This window comes from Palaemon carinicauda, chromosome 6, assembly GCF_036898095.1.
Source record: "Palaemon carinicauda isolate YSFRI2023 chromosome 6, ASM3689809v2, whole genome shotgun sequence".
NCBI lineage: Eukaryota > Metazoa > Arthropoda > Malacostraca > Decapoda > Palaemonidae > Palaemon > Palaemon carinicauda.
The window spans coordinates 141463979-141490703 of record NC_090730.1 but is presented as its reverse complement, the minus strand read 5'-3'; the positions used below and the strand labels follow the sequence as shown (position 1 = coordinate 141490703).

At 43.9% G+C, this 26725-nt stretch overlaps 1 protein-coding gene across 2 annotated transcripts in view; it reads left to right on the top strand.

Moving 5' to 3' along the window:
* Positions 1 to 26725, top strand: part of LOC137642687 (cyclin-dependent kinase 5-like) — a 94857-nt gene that overhangs the window by 35120 nt on the left and 33012 nt on the right. For both annotated transcript variants that reach the window (XM_068375468.1, XM_068375469.1), the window contains exons 3-4: positions 6157 to 6350; positions 20492 to 20579. In XM_068375468.1, coding sequence (XP_068231569.1) covers positions 6157 to 6350; positions 20492 to 20579 — 282 coding nt within the window. The remainder of the gene's footprint in view (positions 1 to 6156; positions 6351 to 20491; positions 20580 to 26725) is intronic.

Below are 26725 nucleotides of genomic sequence, written 5' to 3'. Positions count from 1 at the left end.
AGCCCAGGGGAGAAGCAATGTCGAAGGACCAAAGGGTTCGGCAGGCCTTGATCGGCGCACAGATGTATCCTCAGTGGTTGTGGACGTATCTGCTAAGGATCGTCCCTTCCACTCCCAGACGAATGAGCCCTTACATTCCTCGTCTGTGGAAGAGGTTTCCAGGAGGAAACGGTGGACTAAGGTCTCACGACCGCTTAAGCGTAAAGTCCCTTCAGAGCTAGTCCAACGGCCCAGGTGTAGCCACTGGGTCAGTTCGGACTCGCCGCAGTCATCGGATGACTGCACACCTCCCAAGAGAGGTAGAGTGGTCCCTCAACAGGCCTCTGCTCCAACCACGGTAGACCCTAAGTGGTCCTTGCTGCAGACTATGCAGTCTCAGCTTGCGGCTTTTATGCAGGATTATCAGGCAGAGAAGGTTAACATCCCTCCTCCTGTGAGAGCTCCTCCACAGTTGCGCAGTCCTCAGCCCATGCAGCATGCTCTGCAGACCTTACAGCATGAGCCGCATTCCATGCAGCATGAGCCTCATACCATGCAGCATGAGCCTCATCCCATGCAGCATGAGCCGCATGCCATGCAGCATGAGCCGCATACCATGCAGCATGAGCCGCATCCCATGCAGCATGAGCCGCATGCCATGCAGCATGAGCCGCATGCCTCACAGCATGCTCTGCATATCACACCGCATGCTCCTCAGCCCACCGCAGACCCTCCCTCACACCGGCCCTCTGCTTTTGTTGTTGCCAGCTCACAGTCTGTCCAGCAGAGGCATGATGATGGATCCGCAGGTACGCATGCACCCGTTCTGCAGGATTCAGCCGTTCAGCTTGCTGCTCTGCCTTTGCCTCTTACAACTCAACTGTCGGGTGAGGAGGCTTCTGAGGATGAAGCTGCTCATCTTGATGATCCTCATTCTGATGTTGAAGGACACAAGTCTTCGCCACCCTCCTTAGACTTCCGCAAAGTCCTTGCTTTGTTCAGAGAGTTGTACCCTGAACACTTTGTGTCTGCAACCCCTCGTTCTCCTCCCTCCGAGTTTGCTCTGGGCATGCAGTCTACTGCGCCTGCCTTCACCAAGCTTGTTCTTGCCAGATCTTCAAGAAGAGCTTTGAGGGTTATGGGGGATTGGTTGCAGTCCAAGAAGCAACTGGGAAGGACCTCTTTTGTGTTTCCTCCTCCCAAGCTGGCTTCTAAGTCGGGCGTCTGGTATGCCACGGGAGAGGAACCTGGCTTGGGGGTTCCTGCCTCTGCCCAGGCCGACTTCTCAAGTCTGGTTGACTCTCCCCGCAGGTTGGCTATGAGACGTTCGAAGATCTGCTGGTCCCCTACAGATCTTGATCACTTGTTAAGGGGAGTCTTTCGTGCCTTCGAGATATTCAACTTCCTCGATTGGTGTCTGGGAGCCTTAAGCAGGAAGACTGCCCCTTCTGACAAGGACTCAGCCATGCTGATCATGTCCAGCATGGACAAGGCAATACGAGATGGGTCTGGCGAGCTTGCGGCTTCTTATGTTTCAGGGGTCCTCAAGAAAAGGGAACATCTGTGCTCCTTCTTATCTGCTGGTATCACCCCTTGCCAGAGGTCAGAGTTACTTTTTGCTCCTCTGTCCAAGTGTCTGTTTCCGGAGGAATTAATTAAGGGGATGACTGCCTCTCTTCTCCAGAAGGATACGCATGACCTCATGGCTTCTTCTGCACGTAAGGCTAAGACCTTACCTTCCGTGACTAAACCTTACCGCCCTCTAGCAGTTGATACTCCTGCTTCCAGGTTCATCCCACCCTTTCGTGGCAGAACCTCCAGCAGAGGAGGTACCCGTGCAGACAGTCACCGTGGCAAGTCCAAGAAGGGTTCCAAGTCCACAAGAGGCAAGTTTTGACTTCCCTCATCTCCAGACAGCTGTAGGAGCCAGACTCAAGACCTTCTGGCAAGCTTGGGAGAGCAGAGGTGCAGACGCTCAGTCTGTGAAGTGGCTGAGGGAGGGATACAGAATTCCGTTCTGCCGCAATCCCCCTCTAGCTACATCTCCCATCAACCTCTCTCCCAACTACAAGGAGAAGGACAAGAGGCTAGCGTTGCAACAAGAGGTGTCGCTCTTGCTACACAAGGAGGCAGTGGTCATAGTCCGGGACCATCAATCCCCGGGCTTTTACAACCGTCTCTTCCTGGTACCCAAGAAGACAGGAGGTTGGAGACCGGTGCTGGACGTCAGTGCGCTCAATGCTTATGTCACCAAGCAGACGTTCACTATGGAGACGACGAAGTCGGTCCTAGCAGCGGTCAGACAGGAGGACTGGATGGTCTCGTTAGACCTGAAAGACGCATACTTTCACGTCCCCATCCATCCAGACTCCCAACCTTTCCTGAGATTCGTCTATGGAAAGGTTGTGTACCAGTTCCAAGCCCTGTGTTTTGGCCTAAGCACGGCACCTCTTTTGTTTACGCGACTGATGAGGAATATTGCGAAATTCCTTCACTTGGCAGACATCAGAGCCTCCCTCTATTTAGACGACTGGCTTTTAAGAGCTCCCACAAGTCGTCGCTGTCTGGAGAATCTCAGATGGACTATGGATCTGACCAAGGAACTGGGCCTCCTGGTCAATTTAGAGAAGTCCCAGCTCGTCCCATCCCAGACCATTGTTTACCTGGGTATGGAGATTCAGAGTCGAGCTTTTCGGGCTTTTCCGTCGGCCCCAAGGATCAACCAAGCCCTAGAGTGCATCCTGAGCATGCTGAGAAGGAGCCGATGCTCAGTAAGGCAGTGGATGAGTCTAACAGGGACACTTTCATCGCTGTCCCTGTTCATCGAGTTAGGGAGACTCCACCTCCGCCCCCTTCAGTATCATCTGGCTGCTCACTGGATCAAGGACATGACGCTAGAGACGGTCTCAATTCCTGTTTCCGAAGAGATGAGGTCTACTCTAATGTGGTGGAAGAACAGCATTCTTCTCAAGGAAGGTCTTTCGTTAGCTGTTCAGACCCCCGACCACCATCTCTTCTCGGACGCATCAGACTCGGGCTGGGGTGCGACATTGGACGGACAGGAATGCTCGGGAACATGGAATCAGGAACAAAGAACACTCCACATCAATTGCAAGGAGTTGTTGGCGGTTCATCTGGCCTTAATGAACTTCAAGTCCCTCCAGCTAAACAAGGTGGTGGAGGTGGACTCCGACAACACCACAGCCTTGGCTTACATCTCCAAGCAGGGGGGGACTCATTCGAGGAAGTTGTTCGAGATCGCAAGGGACCTCCTCATTTGGTCAAAAGATCGAAGGCTCACGCTGGTAACGAGGTTCATTCAGGGCGATATGAATGTCATGGCAGATCGCCTCAGCCGGAAGGGTCAGGTCATCCCCACAGAGTGGACCCTTCACAAGAATGTTTGCAGCAGACTTTGGTCCCTGTGGGGTCAGCCAACCATAGATCTGTTCGCTACCTCGATGAACAAGAGGCTCCCATTGTATTGTTCTCCGATTCCAGACCCGGCAGCAGTTCACGTGGATGCTTTTCTGCTGGATTGGTCCCATCTCGACCTGTATGCATTCCCGCCGTTCAAGATTGTCAACAGGGTACTTCAGAAATTCGCCTCTCACAAAGGGACACGGCTGACGTTGGTTGCTCCCCTCTGGCCCGCGAGAGAATGGTTCACAGAGGTACTGCAATGGCTGGTCGACGTTCCCAGGACTCTTCCTCTAAGAGTGGACCTTCTGCGTCAACCTCACGTAAAGAAGGTACACCCAAGCCTCCACGCTCTTCGTCTGACTGCCTTCAGACTATCGAAAGACTCTCAAGAGCTAGAGGCTTTTCGAAGGAGGCAGCCAGAGCGATTGCTAGAGCTAGGAGGACATCCACTCTCAGAGTCTATCAATCTAAATGGGAAGTCTTCAGAACCTGGTGCAAGGCCAATGCAGTTTCCTCAACCAGTACCACTGTAACCCAGATTGCTGACTTCCTGTTACATCTAAGGAACGTTAGATCCCTTTCAGCTCCTACGATCAAGGGTTATAGAAGTATGTTGGCAGCAGTTTTCCGCCACAGAGGCTTGGATCTTTCCTCCAACAAAGATCTGCAGGACATCCTTAGGTCTTTTGAGACCTCTAAGGAACGTCGGTTGTCCATTCCAGGCTGGAATCTAGACGTGGTCCTAAGGTTCCTGATGTCATCTAGATTTGAACCGCTCCAATCAGCCTCTTTCAAGGACCTCACATTAAAAACTCTTTTCCTAGTATGCCTAGCAACAGCTAAGAGAGTAAGTGAGATCCATGCCTTCAGCAGGAACATAGGTTTCACATCGGAAACGGCTACATGTTCCTTGCAGCTCGGTTTTTTGGCTAAAAACGAGCTTCCTTCACGTCCTTGGCCTAAATCGTTCGAGATCCCTAGCCTATCCAACTTGGTGGGTAACGAGCTGGAGAGAGTACTTTGCCCAGTCAGAGCTCTTAGGTACTATCTGAAAAGGTCAAAACCTTTACGAGGACAATCAGAAGCCTTATGGTGTGCTGTTAAGAAGCCTTCGCTACCAATGTCTAAGAACGCAGTTTCTTACTACATCAGGCTTCTGATTAGAGAAGCTCATTCTCATATGAAGGAAGAAGACCTTGCTTTACTGAAGGTAAGGACACATGAAGTGAGAGCTGTGGCTACTTCAGTGGCCTTCAAACAGAACCGTTCTCTGCAGAGTGTTATGGATGCAACCTATTGGAGAAGCAAGTCAGTGTTCGCATCATTCTATCTCAAAGATGTCCAGTCTCTTTACGAGAACTGCTACACCCTGGGACCATTCGTAGCAGCGAGTGCAGTAGTAGGTGAGGGCTCAGCCACTACATTCCCATAATCCCATAACCTTTTTAACCTTTCTCTTGATTGCTTTTATTGTTGTTTTTGGGTTGTACGGTCGGCTAAGAAGCCTTCCGCATCCTGGTTGATTTGGCGGGTGGTCAATTCTTTCTTGAGAAGCGCCTAGGTTAGAGGTTGTGATGAGGTCCTTTAGTATGGGTTGCAGCCCTTTATACTTCAGCCACCTAAGAGTCGTTCAGCATCCTAAGAGGACCGCTACGCTCAGTAAGGAAGACGTACTTATTAAAGGCAGAGTAATGGTTCAAGTCGACTTCCTTACCAGGTACTTATTTATTTTTTATTGTTATTTTGAATAACTAATAAAAATGAAATACGGGATACTTAGCTTCTTTGTTAACATGTATACTGGTCTCCACCCACCACCCTGGGTGTGAATCAGCTACATGATCATCGGGTAAGATTAATATTGAAAAATGTTATTTTCATTAATAAAATAAATTTTTGAATATACTTACCCGATGATCATGATTTAAATGACCCGCCCTTCCTCCCCATAGAGAACCAGTGGACCGAGGAGAAAATTGAGGTCTTGTTGACAAGAAGTACTGGAGTACCTGACCACAGATGGCGCTGGTGAGTACACCCCCACCTGTATAAGCGATCGCTGGCGTATCCCGACCGTAGATTTCTGTCGGGCAACGGAGTTGACAGCTACATGATCATCGGGTAAGTATATTCAAAAATTTATTTTATTAATGAAAATAACATTTTTATTTTATTGGTACTGAATTTCTTACCACATACTGCTAGAATGTTCCATTCCTCTACTAGAGGCAAATATCTACTGTATTGAAGGGAAAGGAAATGATAAAATTTTACAGGTAAATGCTGATCAAACAGAATATCGAGAGAAGAAACAATATGAACGTCAGGGTAGGTTAATAGAAATACATATAGTTTCAAAGTTAATTGTTGATGATATATCCAAGAGGATTTTTAAGTTTTAAATTCCATTGTATGATTACCGTGTCAAGTTTTAGCACCTCGTAAATATTTACTTTTTTTATTTTCTGTTTGGATAGGGGAATTATAGTACTGTACTGTTAAAGTAGTGTTAAGAGTAAAGTTGTCTGGCAATTTAAAGTACATAATTGAGAGTTAGACTTCCTAAATCTTTCCATCACTATCCCATCTCCATTGTAGTGTGGGAGTCAGCAGTATGAACAGCAGGGAAGGTTCATAGAAATAAATGGAAATTTGATATGACTGCCAAGGGAAGATAGAAATAACTAATTTTGAAATTAGAATTTATTCTTTTTCATCATTTTGCATATTAATGGTTTTCTAATCATTTCACAGGGTGTTCCATCATCTGCTCTTCGAGAGATATGTTTGCTCAAGGAGCTTAAACACAAGAACATTGTACGACTTCATGATGTTTTGCATTCGGACAGAAAGTTAACATTGGTTTTTGAGCACTGTGACCAAGATTTGAAAAAATACTTTGATAGCCTCAATGGTGAAATAGATCCTGATATAGTAAAATCTTTCATGTAAGTACACCTAGCAGTATACTTCTGATATATGGTAGCAATTTTCTTTCCATTGTTTTATTGAAAAGTCTAGTATAATTTCATGGTGATCATACACTGCACAAGTCTATTTATTCTACCTGTTATACTGGTCTGCATGTTGTAATGTTAGGTACATGGAAGCTAATTGACTGATTAGTAGGCACAATTCTTTCAACTTGATAAATATATCAATAGAGACCCCATATACAGCACTTTCCATGCCACAGATATTTTCTTCACCTTTTATGTGATAAAGACGAGTAGTAGCTCCACTGTTTGTTCCTCACAAGGAATGTTTACCAGAGTCTACATATGGAATGTTGTAAGCATGGATCTACAGTACACACTTTACAGCCTACCTTCAGTTCCTAACTGCGGTACATTAATTATCATATTGGTATTATTATTATTATTATTATTATTATTATTATTATTATTATCATTATTATTATTATTATTATTATTATTGTTATTATAATTATTATTACTAGCTAAGCTACAACCCTAGTTTGAAAAGCTGTATGCTATAAGCCAAAGGGCTCTAACAGGAAAAAATAACCTTGTGAGGAAAGGAAGTAAGGAAATCAATAAACTACAAGAGAGGTAATGAACAATTAGAATAGAATATTTTAAGAACATTAACAACATTAGAATAGATATTTCATATATAAACTATAAAAACTTAAAAAAACAAAAGGAAGAGAAATATGATAGTATATCAGAGTGTACCCTCAATCAAGAGAACTCTACCCCAAGACAGTGGAAGACCATGGTACAGAGGCTATGGCACTATCCAAGACGAGAGAACAATGGTTTGATTTTGGAGTGACCTCGTAGAAGATCTACTTACCATAGCTAAAAAGTATCTTCTATCCTTACCAAGAGGAAAGTAGCCACTGAACTATTACAATGCAGAAGTTGACCCCTTGAGCAAAGAAGAATAGTTTGGTAATCTCAGTGTTGTAAGTTTCATGAGGACAGATGAGAATGTGGAAAGAATAGGCCATATTATTTCGTGTATGTGTAGGCAAAGGAAAAATTGAGCCATAACCGGAGAGATGGATTCCATGTGCATTAGTACTATCTAGCCAGTCAAAGGACCCAATAACTCTCCAGTGGTAATTTTTCAATGAGTGGCTGATGCCTTGGCCAACATACTGCCTATGATCCACTTTTGTTTCTTCCACTTCCTTATGTCTTCAACTTTTATTTTTTGTCTCCCAAAATTAGTTAGATGGGTCGTGTCAGTAAGTTAGGATAATCATAAACTGGAATAGTGTACTGCACGTAACCATGAGGGTAGGTAAGAGACAAGTACCTGAAGTGTCAAAGCAAGGGGAAAATCTCATTGTTGAACTTTTTATATACAGTATAACTATGATTGATCACAGTAGATTTACAGTTATTAAGGTACTAATGATGATACATATTCCCTTGGGCAGCCCATTTGTGACATTTAGGTGTTTATAAGTACAGTACTATTGAACAAAATTCTGTTGGTACTTCCTCATATGTAGCATTTCTTAAGAAGTTGCTTGTAAACAAATGTTTCTAATTTTTTTGTAGTTAGAGCTCCCATCATAAGCTGGTAGCAGTGTTTCTCAACATAAAACTGCTCAACTATATTTTTTTTCTAGATCCAACACACTTGAATAAAGTGTCATGACATAGCCTCCAAATGATCTGTAAATGTAAGCATTCACTCCATTTCAATTTTAAGGTCAGTGATCACCAGCTCCTCATTGCCATACTGAAATTGAAATGGAAAGCACCTAACAGAAAGATAGATAGAATACCTAGGTTTGATACAACTAAGCTTTTAGAAGAAGAGCACAGAGAAACATTTGCAAGTGAATGTAGGAATCGATTTGCAGTCGTAGAGATAAGAGATGAAGAACAGACAATTAATGAAGAATGGTGTGATATTAAGAACATATATAAGTCAGTTGGTAGTGAAGTCTTAGGACATGCAGTTACAAGAAGAAAGCCATGGATATCAAATGGTACATGGGATACTATAAAAAGGGGACAAACAGAGAAATTGATTGTTGAAATTTTCGAGGAAGTCATGAAAATTACAAGGTAGAGCATGCTAAGTATTCCAGTACTGATATTGAGGGCAAAACAAAAGCCAGGAATGACTGGAGAGAATATTTAGACAGTAAAGCAGATGAAGCTGACAAAGCTATGAATTCAGGAACTGGCTATGGTGTAAGAATTGCTCATAGAATTATTAATGAAATCTCGACTGGGGCAAAGAAGAAGCTATATACCCATCAAAAAGAGAGACGGTTCTGTTATAGCAACAGAAGATGAAGCAAGCCATTGGATGGAACACTTTTGCGAGGTTATGAATAGGAGATATGAAGGGAGTAATTTTATTGATATACCTGAAGCTGAGGAAGACCTTGTTGTGCCCATGAATGAATTCAGTGTATTTGAAGTTGCAGCTATCATGAAGAAACTAAAGAGATGGAAAGCACCTGGATACGATGGAATAACTGCTGAGATGATACTGGCTGAAAATGAAGTGACTTCCAGACTACTTACAAGATTATTTTGTAGAATGTGGCAGGAAGAGGCAAAACCTGATGAATGGGCATTAGGAGTGTTGGTGAAAGTAACAAAATAAAAAGATACCTGAATAATTGCAATAATTACAGAGGCATAACACTTAAATCAGTTATGAAAATATATAGCATGCTTATTCTAAAGAGACTGGAGAGAAAGATTGATGAAAAGCTGAGAGATGAACAAGCAGGATTTAGGAAAGGTAGAAGTTGCACTGACTAAATTTTCATTTTTTTTTAGACAAGTTGTACAGCAATGGGTAGAAAATAGAAATCCCCTTTTGATGGCATTTGATAGTGTGCACCAGCCAATTTTGTGGAGAATCCTGCGTTATTATGAAATTCCTCATAAATATGAAAATTTGATTAAGTCTTTTCATAAGCTTAGCAAGTGCAGAGTTAATGTTTATAGAATCTTCTCAAATGAATTCCCAGTGAACAGCGGAATACTCCAAGGGAATGGATTTTGTAATGCGTAGAACAGTCTGAGATGGTGGAAAAGGATTGGACTGGATTGGTGACAGGAATTTAGCAGACTAGAGTATGTTGATGATGCTGTCCTAGTTAGCAGAACACTACAAGATTTGCAATGCTTGCCTACCAGAATGCGTGAAATATCACACAAGGTTGGGCTGAAGATAGATAGAAGAAAGACAGAGATGATGAGAACGGAGTATGCAATGGAAGCTGAAATATCATTCGAAGGAGAAATGATTAATGATGTAGAATCATTTAAGTATTTAGGAACTTTGATCTCCAATACAGGGTCTTTAGAATTAGAGTTCAGTGAAAGATTAAAAAAAGCAAACCAAATAATGGCTAGGTTAAGTAAAATTTGGAAATCAAATTGCCTGAAATTACATATAAAAATCAGACTATATATATCAGTCTAGTCGGTGTTACTCTATGGACAATGTCGTGGTATGACAATGAAACGATCCCCAACAGATTTAGTAGATTTGAGAACAAAGCCCTCAGAAGGATATTGGGAGTTAAATGGCAGGACAGGATTAGAGATGAAACTATAATAGAGATTATTCAAGTGCCACATGTTGATGAGATTATGATGAGGAGTAGATGGAGAGGGTTTGGGCATGCTCTTTGCACTCCCAAAGAGAGATTAGTTCACCAAATGTTCAGCTGGGCTCCATAAGGCACTAGAAGAGTTGGAAGACCCAGGTCTACATGGTTGAGGACTATGAAGTGCAAAGTAGGAGATGATGAGTGAAGAAGTATTCCATTAAAAGCTTGAGATATAGATGACTGGCAGAATCTAACCGAGGCCCATTGTGTCAATAGATGTAGGAGATGATGATGATCATCATCATCATCATATATGAAATGAGGACTTTTGAAAGCTTGTTGTAACTCATTACAGTCGAAAGTACCTGTAGTCTCAAAAATGAAATTGGTATGCTAGCCTCTTCCACAATAGCTGTCTTCATTGTCAATCTCATATCAGTGAATTCAATCAGAATTTACAAACCAGCAGTCTTCAAGTTTGGAGACTCCAGTCTGAATCCTGAAAATGTGACTATCCTCACAGAGTTATTATAATATTAGAAATGTGCCTTTTCAACAAATTACACCATGCAAATTGTGTTAGATTTTATGAAAATGTTGTAAAAGGAAAGTTTTTTATCCTTTCCACTTTTTCATTTGATCTTTGAGCAACAGGTTATCAGAGTTTGGAACAAAGGCCTACACAACGGATTTTGAGCGAAGCGAAAAATCTATTTTTGGGTGAGATAGCCATGGTGTCCTGATGGAAGGTTCCTGTTTGGTAGCTTCCTTGGGTATAAGACTACTAAGATATTCCCAGAGAATTTAACCACAGGTTATCACAGAATTCTAACTTCTGGAGCGAGTATCTCAAAGGTTTCCCTTTAAGACATCGTAATACAACAGGGGACACGCATGTCTGAACGTGCCACATAGCTATCTTCACCCCGAATAGAGTTAATGCTTCGGTGTGTAAGGGCTGAGAATAGCTGGGAGCCGTTCCACAGCTAATCTCACTCGTGGCTACCACTGATACTCGAGACGTAAACAAACGGACGCCATTGCTCTGATGACGTCACGCCCGTCTTCATCCTGAAGCCAGTTGCTGCCCATCACCATGATACAATTGTGTAGGGTGGGAACAAAACTGGACGAAGTAGTAGGGAGGGTCCATCAGGACGCCATGGCTATCTCACCCAAAAATAGATTTTTCGCTTCGCTCAAAATCCGTTTTTTGGGCTCAAGCCATGGCGTCCTGATGGAAGAGTACCAGAGAATCAATGTATCGTGGTAGATTTTCCCCCAGTGTTAAGTGCCTAGGCATTGACAAAACAGCAAAGTAATCTTAGGTAAAGAACCATAGGAACGAAGTATCCTGCCCCCCATTGGTAGGAAGTTCCCATGGGCTATGCCGACGTCAAAGTGGTATTGAAGGGCTATTCATCCTGACAGAAGAACTTGAAGAACTTAGAGATGAAGCAGAATGTTTGATATTTGTATAGGAACATTCTGAATTAGACCAGTGGTGGTTGGGCACTGTGTATAGAGTTCATCTCTTGGTTATCAGAAGTAAGTATTCGTGTAGGAACCTTACTGAGACAGGGTGAATATAATTTAGGATTAGACATCTTAAATTCTTCATGACCATAAGAAAGGAGGAATAAATAAAACTATGACAGTATGTATTTCATAGTAGGTAGGAGCTGAAAGAGACGCATAAGTAATAAAATAGAAATTTTATTTCACAATGCAGAAATTAAATAATTTACAGCAAAAGTAAAGTTCATTTACAGTAATAATAATGTACATAGAAATAAAGGCTTGCTCTTGAATCTGAAAAGGAATTTCAGGATTAGTAGGTACTCGTTCTCGAGGAACGCAAGTCTTTAAACAACACATCATGCTCAAGGCATGCGGCACTTGTGTGACACTATGACATTTCACCTGGGATAAGAACAGTTATAAAAGCACTAAGTGTTTTTAGACATCACTATGAATCGCTCGAGGGTCAACATAGGCACCCGAAGAGTTAGAGTCCCAAGTAACTCACTGTTCTACGCAGAGTTAGGTGCAGGTCTCATAACACTACCTGCGGCTACCACAAAATGTTTGACTTCGTGCACTTGTTTCGCATAATGTTTAAAGAAAACTCGCGAGGACTTCCAGCCCGTAAAGTTTTTAAGGCTTTCAAAGTCCATGCTCTGAAAGAAGTTCAGAGAAGATGCCACTTTTCTAGGATCATGACCAGCGGGTGTACTGTTCGGATCCGCTCTGCGAATGAAGTAGGTGATTTTCGCTCTTAATTGTTTCAGTGACAGGTCGCTGCCCGATGTTTCTCCTTTGAAGAGTTGGCCTCCACCAAAGTTCGAAGTTCTGCGAAGATAGACCTTGAGACTCTCTACTGGACATAGAGAGACATCCTCCTTCAGGGGGCATATTCTCCAAGGGCCCCATCTTTTGGTGGGTAATTCGTTTTTAGCGAGAAACGTCGGATCAGGGGAGAGGGTCACTTCTCCTGAATCGGCAAACAGGATGTGTCCCTCTTCTCTTGATAATGCCACTATTTCACTGACTCGAGCTCCCGAAGCGAGAGCAAATAAAAATATAACTTTCTGAGTCAGATCCTTGAGGGGGCATGAATCGTTGTCCAAGTTGGAGGCGAAATGGAGTACCTTGTCTAGTGACCAGGAGATCGGTTTCGGAGGGGGTGCTGGGCGTAGGCGAGCACATGCTTTTGGTAATTTGTTAAAGATGTCGTTGGACAGATCAATTTGGAAAGCATATAGAATTGGTCTAGTCAAGGCCGATTTGCAGGTTGAAATCGTATTGGCTGCTAATCCTTGTCCATGAAGGTGAATGAAGAAGGACATACAGAAATCAATGGTGATTTCTTTAGGATTTTTTGCCTTGACAAAGGAGACCCATTTCCTCCAGGATGATTCATATTGCCGTCTCGTGGATTCGGTCTTGTATTCCTCTAGGAAGTCTAGACTTTTCTTCGAGATCCCAAACCTCTTCTTTGCGGCAAGGGAGAGAAAATCATGAGATGAAGGTCCTTGATTTTCGATGATGAAGCGAAGACAGTCGACTTCTGTACTTGTTGAGAGAGAACTGGGCCCGGGAGAGGGATCAGCTTGGGCTGCAGCTCCAGGACCAGGGGGTACCAGTTGCTCCGGGGCCACTTGGGAGCCACTAGGGCCGCTGTCCCTTTGAAGGTTCTCAGTTTGGAGAGGACTTTCAACAGAAGGTTGGTGGGAGGGAACAGGTATATCTTGGACCATCTGTTCCAGTCCAGTGACATGGCGTCCACCGCTTCTGCTTTGGGGTCCTCGTACGGGGCTACGTACAGAGGAAGTTGATTGTTGTCGCTCGTTGCAAAGAGATCTATCTGAAGTTCTGGGACTTGGTGAGAGATGAAGGAGAACGATCTTGCGTCTAGAGACCATTCCGACTCTATCGGGTTTGTCCGAGATAGAGCATCCGCTGTCACATTGCGGAATCCTTGTAGGTGAACTGCAGACAGGTGCCACTTCTTCTTCTCCGCCAGACGGAAGATTGGGAGAAGCACCTGATTTATCTGGGGCGATCTTGAGCCTTGGCGATTGAGACAACGAACTACCACCGAGTTGTCTAGGGTTAGACGGATGTGGATCGAGGGCGGCGGGGATAACTTCTTCAGAGTTAGAAGGACCGCCATGGCCTCCAAGATGTTTATGTGGAACGTCTTGAATAGTGGAGACCAGGTCCCTTGAGCCTGTTTCAGGTGGGAGTGACCTCCCCAGCCTTCCAGTGAGGCATCCGTGTGGATGTTGAGTGATGGAGGAGGGTGTTGGAGAGGAATGGACCTTTTCAGGGCCTTTGCTTCCGACCACGGCTTTAGGAGGCGTCGAAGTCTGTTTGGAAGCCGTCTCTTGAGGTCTCTTCGAGCGATGGATGCCGAGCGTCTCCAGACTCCCGCGGCATCCTTTAGCTGTGCACGAAGCACTGGGTTTGTCACTGAGGCGAATTATAGAGAGCCTAGAACTCGTTCCTGCTGTCGTCTTGAAATGCGTTTGGATTTCAGTAGTCGCTTGACAGACCCTGCTATTTCCTTCCTTTTCTTCTGGGGGATGGAAAGGCGGTGTGACTGAAGATTCCAGTGGATTCCCAACCACTGAAACTTCTGAGCTGGAGAGAGGCGAGATTTCTTCTCGTTGATCTTGAATCCCAGGTGTTCTAGGTACTGGGTAACTTCGTTGCAAGACTTTGCACACTCTTCGGGCGATGGAGCCCAGACTAGCCAGTCGTCGAGGTAGGCCATCACCTGGACGTTTCTTAGGCGGAGCTGTTGTACTATGGCATCCGCCAGTTTTGTGAAGATCCGAGGGGCCACATTGAGGCCGAATGGCATGGCCCGGAAGGCGTAGCTTTTCCTTTGGAGTCGAAATCCTAGGTAGGAGGAAGCGTGATGGTTCATTGGAATGTGCCAATAGGCATCCGCCAGGTCTATAGAGACCGTGTAGGAACCTTGAGGCAGAAGGGTCCTTATTTGTTGAAGCGTCAGCATCTTGAATTTGTTGTTCTCTATGAACTTGTTGAGGGGGGATAAGTCCAGAATGACTCTGAGTTTGTCTGAGTCCTTCTTGGGAACGCAAAACAGTCTCCCTTGGAACCTGGTGGACTTTACCTTCCTTATCACCTTCTTGTTCAAGAGGTCTAGAACATATTCTTCCAGAAGGGGGGTCGATTGCTGGAAGAACCGCTGGAAGATTGGGGGTGGTTGCGTCCAACTCCAGCCTAGACCGTTCTTGATGATGCTGTGTGCCCAGGGATCGAAGGTCCAACGATCCTGGAATTGGCGGAGTCTTCCTCCCACCGGAAGCACTTCATTGCTTCTGGTGTCCCGAGGACTTGTTGCCTCGGCCGCTAGCTCCCTTTCCTCCTCTACCTCTGGAGGGACGACGAGATGCGTCTCTGCTTGCACCCCTGAACGAGCCTCTACCTTTGGCATGAAAGGTAGTGGATGGTTGCTCAAAGGCAGGGGTGAAGACCGGTGACTGTGACAACACCGGTTGGGGGACCAATTGAAAGGTCTGTTGTGGTTGGGCAACCACTTGGGAGGTAGCGGGTCCCGGAAACTGACGTCGTTGCTGACGTTGCTGGGGTTTTGGCTTTTGAGGTTTCCTCTTAGGCTGAGGTCCATCGTCCTGAGAGGGTTTCCTTTTTCTGGACATGCCCCACTTGTGGAGAAGGTTCCTATTCTCCGTGGCGGCTCTGTCAGTTATTTCCTTGACAAGGTCAGAAGGAAACAGGTGCTTTCCCCAGATGTTGGAGGAAATCAGCCTCCGGGGTTCGTGTTTCACGGTGGCACCGGCAAACACGAATTCACGACAGGCTCTACGAGCCTTTATGAAGTGGTACAAGTCCTTCATTACTGTCAGTAAGTGGGATTTGGCTAGTACCATGTAGTGATCTGGTACTCTTGTGTCACAGGCCATCACTTCCAGTTGGACTTGATGAGAAAGAGATGCCGCAAGCCTCTCCTTCGTGTCTTGTTCCCGGCGAAGGAGGTGATCGTTGAGCTTAGGGAGGTCTTCATTAAACTGACGTCCGGCGACGTCAGGATCGAGCCTTCCCACGACGAAAGTATGCTGAACATCTTTCCAGTGTCGAGCGTCAGGGGGGGTCACGATGGAGAAGGGTCTGCACTCCTCCAGTGCAGGGCAGGGTTTCCCTTCTTCCGCCGCTTTAAGGCATGCAGCTAAGGCCTTTTCCAAGAAAGGAAGAACCGCAGTGTCAGGTGCAACGTACGTAGGATGCTTCTTGCTCAAAGCCGGAAGCTTAGAGCAGGTAAAGCCCCTACTCTTAAATGCGGAGGCTAGCATAGCCTGGGCCTTTGTGAGATCGAACACTATCTCTTCTTTAGGTTCGGTCTCTTCCTTCGAGGCAGGTTCGGAACGAAGCCGGACGTAACAGTCCGGGTAGGCCTCGAAGCTTGGGAAGAACTCCACATCTTCCAACGGGACCGTGCCGATCTTGTCACTAACAAAGATCCTGCCGGTCGCAATAACCATATGCTCTGCATACCTCCACGGGTTGGCATGAGAGCAAGCTGGGAGATCCTTGACCGAAATCTTCTTCGGTTCTCTGGATCCAATCATCGACCTGATGGACTCCTGGTTCTCCTTCAGCCTGTCGTCCATGACGGCTCTAATCAGCCGGATCAGTTCTTGGGTAGAAGAGGAAGGATCCGGAGTCGAGGAGGTAGACGGAATGGACATTTCCGTCGGTGTAGGGGTAGGAGGAGGGATGGACGAGGGAGCAGCTTCAAGCTCCGACTCGGTGTATTCCACCTTGTCTTCGTCCTCTTCGGCTCCTTGAGCCATAAACGTCTTCTCCGTGTCTTCCGAGACGTCTGAGATCTGTTCATCATCCTCGGAATCTAAACGACACTCGTGCATGGACTGAGCCATGACCACATCAGGTTCCACCGTAATTTGGGCAGTGGGGATTGCTTCTTTTGGTACCACTGAGTCAGGGGAGGCCTTAGGGAACAACAGGGACCTCAGTTCTTCGGTGGCCAGGTACGGTCCAGTAGCATTTTTCTGAAAGCCACGCACCCACTTGCGCAGCTTTTCACGAGAAATGTCTCTAACCTCCGCTGAGGGAGGGTTATGGAAGGCCTCAACTAGGTGGGCCTGGCAGACCGTACAATCCAGTGGATTCCAGAACTTCAAATCCCCTTTCTTGTCTGCACAAGGGGCGTGAGTCCTGCAAGCCGTATGCCCGTAAAACTGCGGGCGTTTCACAGCGCAGAAGGCGAAGTCACACTTCATCTGCTCCTCCTGTGGAAGAAAGAGAAAATGAGTATGGGGGAGTCATAAGAATGGCTCTTAAACTAAGTTAATATTAATCATTAATTTTAACTTAAAGAAGGTGTGATGCATAGAGAATGAAAACAGTAAAGGAGAACATGCTCCATGCATCTCGCCCGGCTGGTTACCATAAGCTTGGTCCTCGGATAATCCAAATGACCGAGATCATTGGATATAGTTTCCTAGAATTCCCAGTATTTTGGAACTCCATGGAAAACCAAGGACAAGATTGGGATCGAAATCATTCGGTTCCCAGTTAAGAGCCAGAAGGCCTCATTAAAGGGTAACTGCTTCTGGCAACCAGCCGTGCTAAGATGCACATAGCATGCTGGAATTAGAAGAATGCAAAGAGACAGCATGATCACTAACAGAGCAGTACTAGGTACTGATCTTAATAGCAGAAGCAGCTTATCTGTTTGCCATATAGGGCTATCCTAGTCTTATGATAGCTACAGTAAGGGGGTGCAAGTATTCTTGACGCCTCCGAGGCATCCGGCAAGCCGCCGGCAAGCCGCCGGCATGCCGGAGCTCGCTCCAGCATAGATTCTGGCATTAGAACAGACAATTTTCAAAAGTCAGTTAGATACCAGGATGGCGGCCGCCGGCACAACGGCGGCACGCCGGCAGGAAGCGGCGGCTCCGGCAGTCGGAGGATGCCAGGTTGGTGACTGGGATAAGGATGGTAAAGGTAGTATCGGGTTGCCGGCAGTATATGCCGGCACTCCGGTGATCGACCGGCAAGCGGACGATTAGATAGGAGTAGGAGAGCCGCCGGTAGTAGCCGGCGGCAGCCGGCAGTCCCTCGGTACATGGGGGGCTGGCGGCAAGGGTAGGGAAGTCACCAAGAAGGAGGCAGGTATTGCCGACAGTAGAGGCGGCAAGAGACCGGCACCCGGATAGATAGAGAGATAGGGGGAGGGGGGAAAGGGATGCAGGAAGTACCGTCAGGGTTCCAGACATCCCTCCCCCTCCCTGAGGGGGTGTACCCATGATAGAGGCAGGCTCTAACATCCATGAGCAGGGGTCACTAGGGACCGGGAGCTAGGTAGCCCAAGGGAGGGCTAGGGAACACCCAAGAGGGGGGGGGAGACTCCCATATGCAGAACTATACTAGTAACTAACCTTATAGGACACTATGAAGGTATATGTACCAGAGTGGACTGCACAAGGAAGCTCGGGTAGCCCTACTCATCCACCCTAAGGAGGAGTTGTAGGACAGGGGACAGATGAGTATAAACTAACCTAAGCATAGGCTAGGCTATACAAGAGATAGGTGGGGAGGGAGAAGAGAGAAGTCTTCCCAGGAAGGGTTTCTGTACCAGAGCGGCCACTAAGGGAAGGGAGGACACTCCCTAACCTAAGATCAGGCTGATCGGCTAAAACGGTGCAAGAGTACAGTTTCAGCATGGAACAGAGAAACCTTCCTAACCCGACCTAGAACAGGGCTAAAAGTCCTGAACTAGGCAAGGAAGAAGACATATCGCTATCGCAGGAAAGTCATAGACTATCCTAGCCATAGAGGTAGGCTAGCCTAACCTCACTCTCAGACGCAATCCTAAAGGGGGTTCATTCCTTTAGGGAGGACCGAGAGGCGATATATACTCTATTAGACAATTAATCCCTTTACTCAGAAAAGGGATCAAGGCTAAATAGAGGGAATGCCAAGGCAGGGGATGAAGGAAGCATATAGGGGTCCTAATATTAGGTTAGGCTAGAAAGAATCACTGACTAGCCTATCCCCTATATGGTCCCTGAAGGCGAAAACATTTGCATCACTGTCAAAAGTATTGTAAAATAATAATGCCACTATCTTCATAACTTAGTCTAGGATCACTAATAAATCATGCATGAACACTTGTATGTAGGCTCCTGGCCTGGGGGCTATAGTAGCCGACTGGTATGAGGTCAATCGATGACCGATAAAAAGCGTCTAAACACGATATAAAAGTTCCTAGCTATGAAGACTAAATAAACTAATGTATTCGATTAGTATATAATGCCGGAAGCGTTGTTGTGGCTAACTAAATAAGACATGCATAACAACAACGACGCCATAAAATGGCGGGTCCGGTAGAGGCACAGCTCTGCCACAAAACATCAATTATTTCGCAAAATAATATTTACTTTACGGCCAGAGCTTAATTAAACAATACTGGAACCTTGTACTCAACTTTCCAGAAGAAGGCGAGGCTGAAGGTAACGACATAGCGAAGATGCAAAGCGATAAAGATAACACAGGGAAAATCCGTCTAAGTAGGGCAGCTACTAAACAAAGGATGAAGACGGGCGTGACGTCATCAGAGCAATGGCGTCCGTTTGTTTACGTCTCGAGTATCAGTAGTAGCCACGAGTGAGATTAGCTGTGGAACGGCTCCCAGCTATTCTCAGCCCTTACACACCGAAGCATTAACTCTATTCGGGGTGAAGATAGCTATGTGGCACGTTCAGACATGCGTGTCCCCTGTTGTATTACGATGTCTTAAAGGGAAACCTTTGAGATACTCGCTCCAGAAGTTAGAATTCTGTGATAACCTGTGGTTAAATTCTCTGGGAATATCTTAGTAGTCTTATACCCAAGGAAGCTACCAAACAGGAACCTTCCATCAGGACGCCATGGCTTGAGCCCAAAAAATACCCTTTATCAAGTCAACCATTCTCAGGGATTTTATCTCATAAATTCAGGAGTGAGGTACATTTTTAGTTCAGTAGATTTACCAGGTATAGGATGCCATGTCAAATATCTCATCAGAAATATGACCTTACTTTCTTGTATAACATCTTAAAACTCTCTAATTTGCTTATAACACTTCCTACAAGCTTATTAAACAGATGTTTTTGAAACCCAAATATGTATCTACAGAACTATTTCATTTTTTATCACCAAGCTTTACCCGTCTTATTTCCTTTTGCATTTGGTAATGATTTAATCCTTCATATATTTTTCAGCCTCTGCAACATCTAAGACTTCATCTGGTATTTTTACTTAATTTTTTATTGCTTTTTTATCACTGAATTGTTATCTAATGATCATATCTGAAAGGGGGTCCTATAACATAGTCATGTATATTACATCCATAACAGTTCTTATCCCTTTCTTAATCTATCTCATTCATTTCTTTAGTTCTGTTTGATGCAGGGCTATTCCTGTCACTAGCTTCCTTGAACATTGTAGGTGTTCTTGTTAATTTCAAAGCTGTCTTGGAGATATTTCTTAGTTCTGATTTTAATTGAGCTTCAAAATAGTTATATAAAGTACTTAACTATTATCAGATTTTTCATTTGTGTGCATATGACCAGGATATAAGAATTAGTATTTGATAGATAAGACCTTTTAATTATCAATAGTATCTTACCCATTTCTTAATGTTTACTTATCTTATGTGCGCATCTGTTCTAAGAATGCAGCAGTAAGTACAGTACTGCATAAGTAAGAGATTTGGGTCTTTGAAGCCAAAAAATAACTTTGGGAAGATTATTATGGTTAACAAAATTCAGATTTCAAAATCTCTTTTTTTTCACTATTTTTAAATGTTATTTTATCACTTTTTGTTGGTTGCAACTGTATAGTAGTTACTTTTACATAATTTATTTTTATACCCATTATTTTAATATTTTTACCCCCTTCAAACCTGAATTATCATTCAATAATTTTCTCTATCCATTCATGTTACTGTAGAAAATCAAACAATTTCAGGTTTCAGCTTTTAAGAGGATTAGAATTTTGTCACAGTCGAAATGTTCTTCATCGAGATCTGAAACCTCAAAACCTCCTAATTAACAAGGTACTGTATAGTAAAAATGTTCAATAACCTTTATAGATTTATGAAAGAGAATTGCATTTACTTTTGTGGGTTAATGTGCTGTTTGGTCACCAAGGATTTGACAGTAAAAAGCTAGAACGGGGAATCCAATACAACATAAATTATCAAAGAAATAATGTCACCCATGCTCTATGGGCAGTATTTCAATGTGAAAAGCATGAACTCAATGTGTAAAAGGCAGACCAATGAGATCAGTTACCATTGAACTCCAAGCCCCTGTAATTCTAAAATCATCTTGACACTGACGACATGCCATCACTGAGAAGCAACACCACTACTGGAAACAATGCTGCTTGTTCACTAAACTACCATCTTCATTACAGTTACCAAAACATAAACGCTCTTATTGTTTAGCTCCAATGAAATGAGAAATCTTTTGTCTGCTGTGTAGTTAAGTAACAGGAATTTAAGTTTTGATTATTTTTCTACTATTTCTAATAATAGTGTTAACATAATGGGGTGACTAATATACTGTTCAAGATCGCCTTCCGTATTTTAATAGTAGACCCCCGCCATACGACATTAATCCGTTCCTGAGTTGGTGTCGTATGGTGAAAATGTCGTATGGCGGGCAATAGAATAGCTAATGCGTGCAAAACCCCAGGTAAAAACATCAAAATTTTATATGCATATTAAAAATTAGTAACAAAATAGTATAGTAAGCACTGTACTACAGTATACTTATATATAATATACATGTACTGTAGAGTATATAATTAGATAACATTATAGATAAAAATTATATACTGTACTCTAAAGGAAAAATGAAATTTTATTTTCCTTTGGAGTGACGTGACTTGAGCTGGTAGTGGGTGGAGGCAGAGGGGGGAGGAGACGGCAGATACAAAAACGTATCAATGCTAATTGTTTTGTACACTTAATAATAAATTTATTCTTACTATTAAACACTTAACATTAAAAATGCTTTTTTTTTATTATATTTCTTTTGAATTTTTGTTTTTGTTTTCTTTTAAAGAACTTAAAGAAATACTCTTTTTTTTAACTTTTTTAATAGAATCACTTATATCATCTTTGCTTTCTGACACTTCTCTTTTGGAGAAATATCTTCATATCCACTGTCTCTCTGGGCTTCCACGAGAACGGCGAAGATGGCGCTCGCCTTGTGCGAAATTACCGATTGCGTAATTGTATCACCAGCGATTTCTTTCTCTTTAATCCATAGGTGAAGGAGTCTCTCCATCTCGTCATTGATTGAGGTCCTTCCACTGCCAAGGACAGTCATGCCTTTAGAAGACTTACTTGCTTTAATGGCTTCCTTGTTTTTTATGATTGTACCAATTGTTGACTGGTTACGGCCATATGTACTAGCGAGGATAGCGATGCGCATGCCTTCTTCGTATTTCTTTATTATCTCCAGCTTCGTTTCCATAGTAATCATCTTACATTTCCCTTTAACATCACTAGCAATCTTGGGACCCATGGCTAACGAATTAAAGTTGGAATTAAGCACTAAAATGCACAAAAAATACGATATCGCAAGCGCTCACACAAGATCAAGTCTTTACGAAATGCACACGAGATTCTGAACTGAGCGCGCGATTAACAAAGAGAGAGACAGAGGCAACATCTCTCTCAGGCATTGTGGGAGGGATTTTGGCCAATAGCATATCGGCATCTTAGTGATGCCGTGACGCCGACCAATAGCAGACCAGCTTCTTAGTGACGTATGAGTGTGGTGGTAGGCGAGTGACTCGCACAGTCGTATGCGTAAAAACCGCCAAGTGTGAATTTTGGAATTAGATGTCATAAGGTGAGGAAAATGTCGTAACGAGGGGACGAAGAAACATCGTATTCCACACCGTAACATAAAAAAAACATAAGCTGGTGACGCCGTACCCCGGGTGTCTACTGTATAGCGTTCAAGATCACCTTTGGTACTTAATTATACAGTTCATGATTGCCTTCGGTACTTTAATATACTATTTAAGATTGCCTTTGGTACTTTAATATACTATTCAAGATTGCCTTTGGTACGTTTTGTTTTGTTAATGCGGTTACTTCGCATGGTGCAAGTCTTATTTTACTCCCTGCTTTTTTGACTTCTTGGAGGTGTTTTAAGTGTTGTATCTTATCACCTATTCCAGTGTTATGAACCTTATTTCCATTTTGTTTTTATTAAAAGTGTTTTAACTATAATCCCTTGCTGTAATTTTTCGACAAACATAGCCTAGCATTTTTTCGTATACTGTACTTGCCAAATATACGAATATTGGTTCTATTCAGTTTTGCCCGGAATAAGGATCCGCTAGCAGCAAGCTTGAAAGTGCCACTTATCTCTTTTCAATGTGGGCAAAAAGATTTGCTAAGATCGCGGGTTCTGCTGAATATTTACCCATTAAGGAACTCTTGGATCTCATATGTTGCACAGCATTAGATTTGAGTGTAAGGGGTTTTGATCGAAGGGTCTTGGTTGATCAGGCCACCTTCTAAGTTGTAGATTTTGGGTTGAATGATACTTTAGACCCTGAAGAGGAGGTGGACTTACTTTGGGAGTTCTCAGAAGAAGACTGAAGTCTTCTCTGGAATGCTTTTTTTGGGTGCTACCCTGGAGTTTAGTCAGGTTGGTAGGTTGGCTCCAACACAGGTATCTGCTAGACAGGTTACTGGTCCACCTGGTTTTCAGGAAACTTGGGGGTCCACTGTAGACGCCTCGGTTATTACAAAGATAGTTAGGTTTCGATATTCTTCCTCTATGGTGATTGTGCCCAAGGTTATACCAGTCCCGGGAGTTTTCATCCTCTGTCCGCACCCTTTTTGTCTCTGCCTGTGGACATGGTATTAACCAAAGCTTCAGGTTATTGAGCTCAGAAAAAAGGTCCAGTGGGGCCGCTACTTCCTGACCCAAGTCTTCCTGGTTCAGTGATAGGTAGAGAGTTGGCAAATGCAGCATCTTCTATGGATAGTTAGGACCTAGTGGGAAACCCTCGGTGATCCTAGGATGAACTACCTTCTGGTCTAGATCAAATATTTTTCGAGTTAGTGGTGTTGATCTTCTATTCGATGGTAGTTTGAAAACTTTGCAGCATTCCCTGAATCACATTGAAGGATTAAAGCCCCATCCGCTAGATAAAGCATGCCCCAGCTAACCCTGAAAGATGTTATCTTGAAGCTGTACAAGTCTGCCCTAAACACTTTGGTAGAGACAGTCTCATAGGCTAGATATTTTCTTCTAAACCACAGTCTGCTTGATGCTTCAGTAGCTGGAATGACAGTGACAGGCTAAAAGTCTCACCCTTCTTGGTCAAGATGTCAAGCTGGTATCGGAATCAATGAGAGACATGTTGCTAAAAGGAAACATCACCTTGCACAAAGAATGTAGTTTCTTTTTATGGGTGTATCCTAAAGAGTTTGAATGATTCACAGAACTTTGAGGTTTTCATAGTCTTTCTTTCTAAGAAATGATACTGAAGTACTCTAGGTATCAACCAATTGGGTGATGGTTTTTCTTCCATTCCAGACATCTTAGGATAGCAGATTTAATACCTGACAAACCTTTATTAATATGGCATCTGCCATATCCTCTTTGGAAGTAGGAGCTGTCGAAGCCCAATCCACCACCTCAACAATGGCAAAGTTACTCTGTGAGCCTACTTATGACGCTTTACAGAACTTTGTCAAAACCAAATTGGAGGCAAGGTTCCATGTGTTGGCTGTTTGCTATCTGAGAAAGGTTGAGGAATTTCTATATAGGGACCTTTTATGTAAATCCTTTTTCCCCAAAGCTTCAGGGGATAAAGTTAATGCTGAGGTAATGGCCACTTCACATCCAGAAAAAAAGAGAGAAAAATATTTGGCCTTATCTAAATAAGAAGACACCCTTCTTTCACAAGGATTTGGCCTATAGTAGGAACTGACAACAATCCCAGAAGAAACCAACATAGCAACCAGCCCCATACTCCCATCCCAAGCCTCATATAACACTCATGTTCTCTTAGGAAGATCAGAGGCAATAAAGTCCTCCTCATCAGGCAAAATTCCAAATTCCTGGTCCTTTGGCATGTTTTTCAGAGAAAATGGGTTAAATGGAGGTACATCAGGGGAAACTGGGGTTACTGGTCACTCTCATAGAGGCAAAGGACCTCATCAATGAATATCCTCAGGTCAGGGGCTGTCTCCATCGTTTCTAAGAACGCAGGACTTTTTTTTCGGTTGGGGACAAAGCCGTCTCAAAAGGTCTGGGTGGGTTTTGTATTTCAATACCACCTCCGTGACATCATTTTGTTCATATCAGAACCCTGGAACTCGACTCATTTGTTGGCAAAATACTGAAGAGAGTAGTCATATAATAATACACTTCTTAAAATTCCATGGCAGACTGTTCAGTGTAACGAAGAAAAACTCGCCTGAGAGAAGAATGATCCTCAACTTGCCTTGTCTCAACAAACATCAGATGCTATGCATCAGAAAAAGCCAAGTATTACGCATGTCCGTCAATTACTACACCTAGCGGCTTGGACCTGTACTATAGATTTAAAAGATGCTTATTGCCATTTCCCTCTTTCCACCCCCACTTCCAACCTTACCTAGGGTTTTGGCTCAGCTTGGGTTCATACAGGTTCAAAGTGATGCCTTTCTGTGTCAATATTGGTCCAAGGAAACATCCTTAAACAGAAGAAAGCCGTCAAAACAGCAACACCTTCTAAGAGCGTGACATTTTTCTCCAGGAATAGGAGTCACGTCCATTATGAGATGGAGAGACTGCTGTTTATTTGGATTAAGGACAAGGAAATTACTGGAGATACGATCACTGAGACTATAATCTGCCAGCAGGCCAGCGCCATTTTGTGATCTTGTGTGCTCAGGCTGAAGACTATGCGGGAAAAGGGACATCGAAGCAGGTACCCCCAGAGTTCAAGGTTCTGGAGGGTGGTTTGAAAAATTTAAGAGACGGTCTGAGGTTTATTTGTTGGTGCAACATGGGGAGGCTGCCAGCTTGGACACAAAAGCAGCCGAAGCCTTTGTTGAGTCGTTCGACGAGTTGACTCTCCAGGAAGGCTTCAGTCCCCAGCAAGTCTTCATCTGTGAGGAAACAGGCTTTTTTTTTTTTTAGAAGAAAATGTCTAGTCAGACTTACATCATGGCGGAAGAAAAGAAGCTACCTGGGCATTAGCCAATGAAGGACAGGCTTACCCTTGCACTCTGCACAAAGCTCTTAAGGAGAAGCTTCCAGTGATGTGGAGGGCTAATGTAAGAGCCTGGGTAACAAGAAGCTTGTTCACCCAGTGAGTAAGTCTTTGTTTCAGCTCAACTGTAAAAAAAAAATATTTAGAAGAGAAGCGCTTCCCCTCAAAATGCCTGCTGGTGTTGGACAATGCCTCTGCTCTCCCTCCTGGCTTCGAGGAAGATATCCTAGCAGATTATTCGTTCTTTAAGGTTCTCTATCTAACGCCTAACACCACCCATATCCTCCAGCCCATGCACCAGCAAGTGATTTCAAATTTTAAGAATTTCTATACAAAGTATCTCTTCAAGAGATGTTTCAATATCACTGACAGCTCAAACCTCATCCTGCGTGAATTTTGGAAGGAGCATTTTGATGTTGTGATATGCCTCAGACTCATCGATACAGTTTGGCGGAAGGTTTCGAGGTGCATCTTGAACTCTGCATGGAAGAAGCTGTGGCCTGATGCCGTCTCTGCATGAAATTTCGAGGGCTTCCATGTAGGCTACGCTGAAGCTGATGCCGAAAAAGTTGACGATCCTGAGTCTGTTGCTCAATCTGATGTTGCTGAGATCAATAGACTCGGGATGTCCATTGGTCTCGAAGTCAATGAGGATGACATTAATGAGTTTCTAGAGGAGCATCAAGAGGAACTTAAGACGAACGACCAGAAGGAGTTGGAGGCCATGCAAGTGAACGTCGTTCAGGAACATTTCTCTAGCGGCGAGGAGGAGGATGACCCACTGACAATGGCAGAAATTAAGGAGCTAAATGACGTTTGCCCGAGTCATTTCAGGAGCATTTTAAGAAGCAGGGAGAAACAAGCTTCCTTGGATAGATATTTGTTAAAGAGGCCTACGGTACTAGAAGGCCAAAAGAAAGCTGAAAGTGATCCAAAAGAAGAAAGAACAGGAGTGATGAAGAA